At 42.6% G+C, this 1,754-nt stretch overlaps 1 protein-coding gene across 1 annotated transcript; it reads left to right on the top strand.

The window, feature by feature from the left end:
• The first annotated feature begins 1,065 nt into the window (after positions 1-1,065).
• On the top strand, positions 1,066-1,503 carry LOC142175553 (uncharacterized). Its single transcript, XM_075242558.1, has one exon. The coding sequence runs from the start codon at positions 1,066-1,068 to the stop codon at positions 1,501-1,503; it is 438 nt and encodes a 145-aa protein (XP_075098659.1).
• Positions 1,504-1,754: the final 251 nt, after the last annotated feature.

Below are 1,754 nucleotides of genomic sequence, written 5' to 3' on the forward strand. Positions count from 1 at the left end.
CAGGTGGAAAAGGAAAAGGTTGAAGCAATTGAAAAATTGCCCCCACCGATATCTGTCAAAGGCATTCGCAGTTTCTTGGGCCATGCAGGTTTTTATTGTCGTTTTATTAAAGATTTCTCAAAAATTTCCCCTCCCTTGTGCAGGTTGATTGAGAAGGATGTCGCCTTCAAATTTAATGTTGCCTGCCTGAAGGCATTTGAGGAGCTAAAGGGAAGGTTGGTGACTGCACCAATCATAATTGCTTCGGATTGGGAGCAGCCATTTGAGTTGATATGTGATGCGAGTGACTTGGCTATTGGAGCTGTTTTGGGTAAAAGGAGAAATAAAATCTTCCACTCCATCTACTATGCGAGCAAAACTCTGAATCTAGCTCAGATGAACTACACAGTTACTGAAAAAGAGTTGCTTGCCATGGTTTGGGCGTTTGACAAGTTCAGGTCATATCTAGTGAGGACCAAAGTCATCATCTACACAGATCATTCAGCTATCAGATACCTATTTGAGAATAAAGATGCCAAACCGAGACTGATTAGGTGGGTCCTCCTCTTGCAAGAGTTCGACCTAGAGATCCAAGATCGCAAAGGAACATAGAATCAAGTGGCTGATCACTTGTCCAGATTAGAAAATCGGAACCATGTAGCTTAAGGGGGTGCAATCAAAGAAACATTCCCTGATGAGCAATTATTGGCAATCACCTCAAACACAGCCCCATGGTATGCAGATTATGTGAACTTTATTGCAAGCGGGGTGACACCACCAGAATTGACACCTAATAATAGAAGAAGGTTTCTGCATGATGTGAGGCTTTACATGTGGGATGAGCCATTCTTATACAGGCTCTGTGAAGATCAGTTGGTGTGAATATGTGTTCCTAAGGAGGAGATGAATTCCATACTTCATAGATGTGATGCCTCGCTATACGTAGGTCATCATGGTGGAGACAGGACCGCCCAGAAAGTGCTACAATCAGGTTTCTATTGGCCAAAATTGTTTAGGGATGCACATGCCTTTGCTAAAATGTGTGACAGGTGACAAAGAACTGGAATGATCACAAAGAAGCACGAGATGCCGCTGCAAAACATTCTGGTAGTGGAGTTTTTTGATGTTTGGGGAATTGACTTCATGGGACCGTTTTCGTACTCCAATAGTCATAGGTACATATTGGTGGCAGTCGATTATGTGTCTAAGTGGGTGGAGGCCATTGCACTTCTCACTAATGATGCAAAGGTGGTGGTAAGCTTTGTTAAGAAGCACAACTTCATACGTTTTGGAACTCCCAGAGTGTTGATCAATGATGGAGGAATGCATTTCTACAACAAACTGCTGAATAATGTTCTTGCAAAGTACGTAATCAAGCACAAAGTTTCCATTGCCTATCACCCCCAGATGAGTGGTCAAGTGGAAGTATCAAACAGAGAGGTGAAGATGATTCTTGAGAAAATAGTGAGTGCAAATAGAAAAGACTCGGCAGGGAAGTTAGATGACGCATTATGGGCATATTGAACTACATACAAAACTCCCATAGGTGCTTCTCCGTATAAATTAGTTTATGGGGAGGCATGTCACTTACCCGTCGAACTTGAACACAAGGCCTATTGGGCAATTAAAAAGCTGAATATGGATGGGGACTTGGCTGGCGAGAAGAGGTTGCTGCAACTCAATGAGCTTTATGAGTTTCGTTTGCACGCATATGAAAATGCCAAATTGTATAAAGAGAAGACTAAGAGGTGGCATGACAAGCACATCCAACATCG

The sequence above is a fragment of the Nicotiana tabacum genome, chromosome 21 (genome assembly GCF_000715075.1).
Source record: "Nicotiana tabacum cultivar K326 chromosome 21, ASM71507v2, whole genome shotgun sequence".
Lineage (NCBI taxonomy): Eukaryota > Viridiplantae > Streptophyta > Magnoliopsida > Solanales > Solanaceae > Nicotiana > Nicotiana tabacum.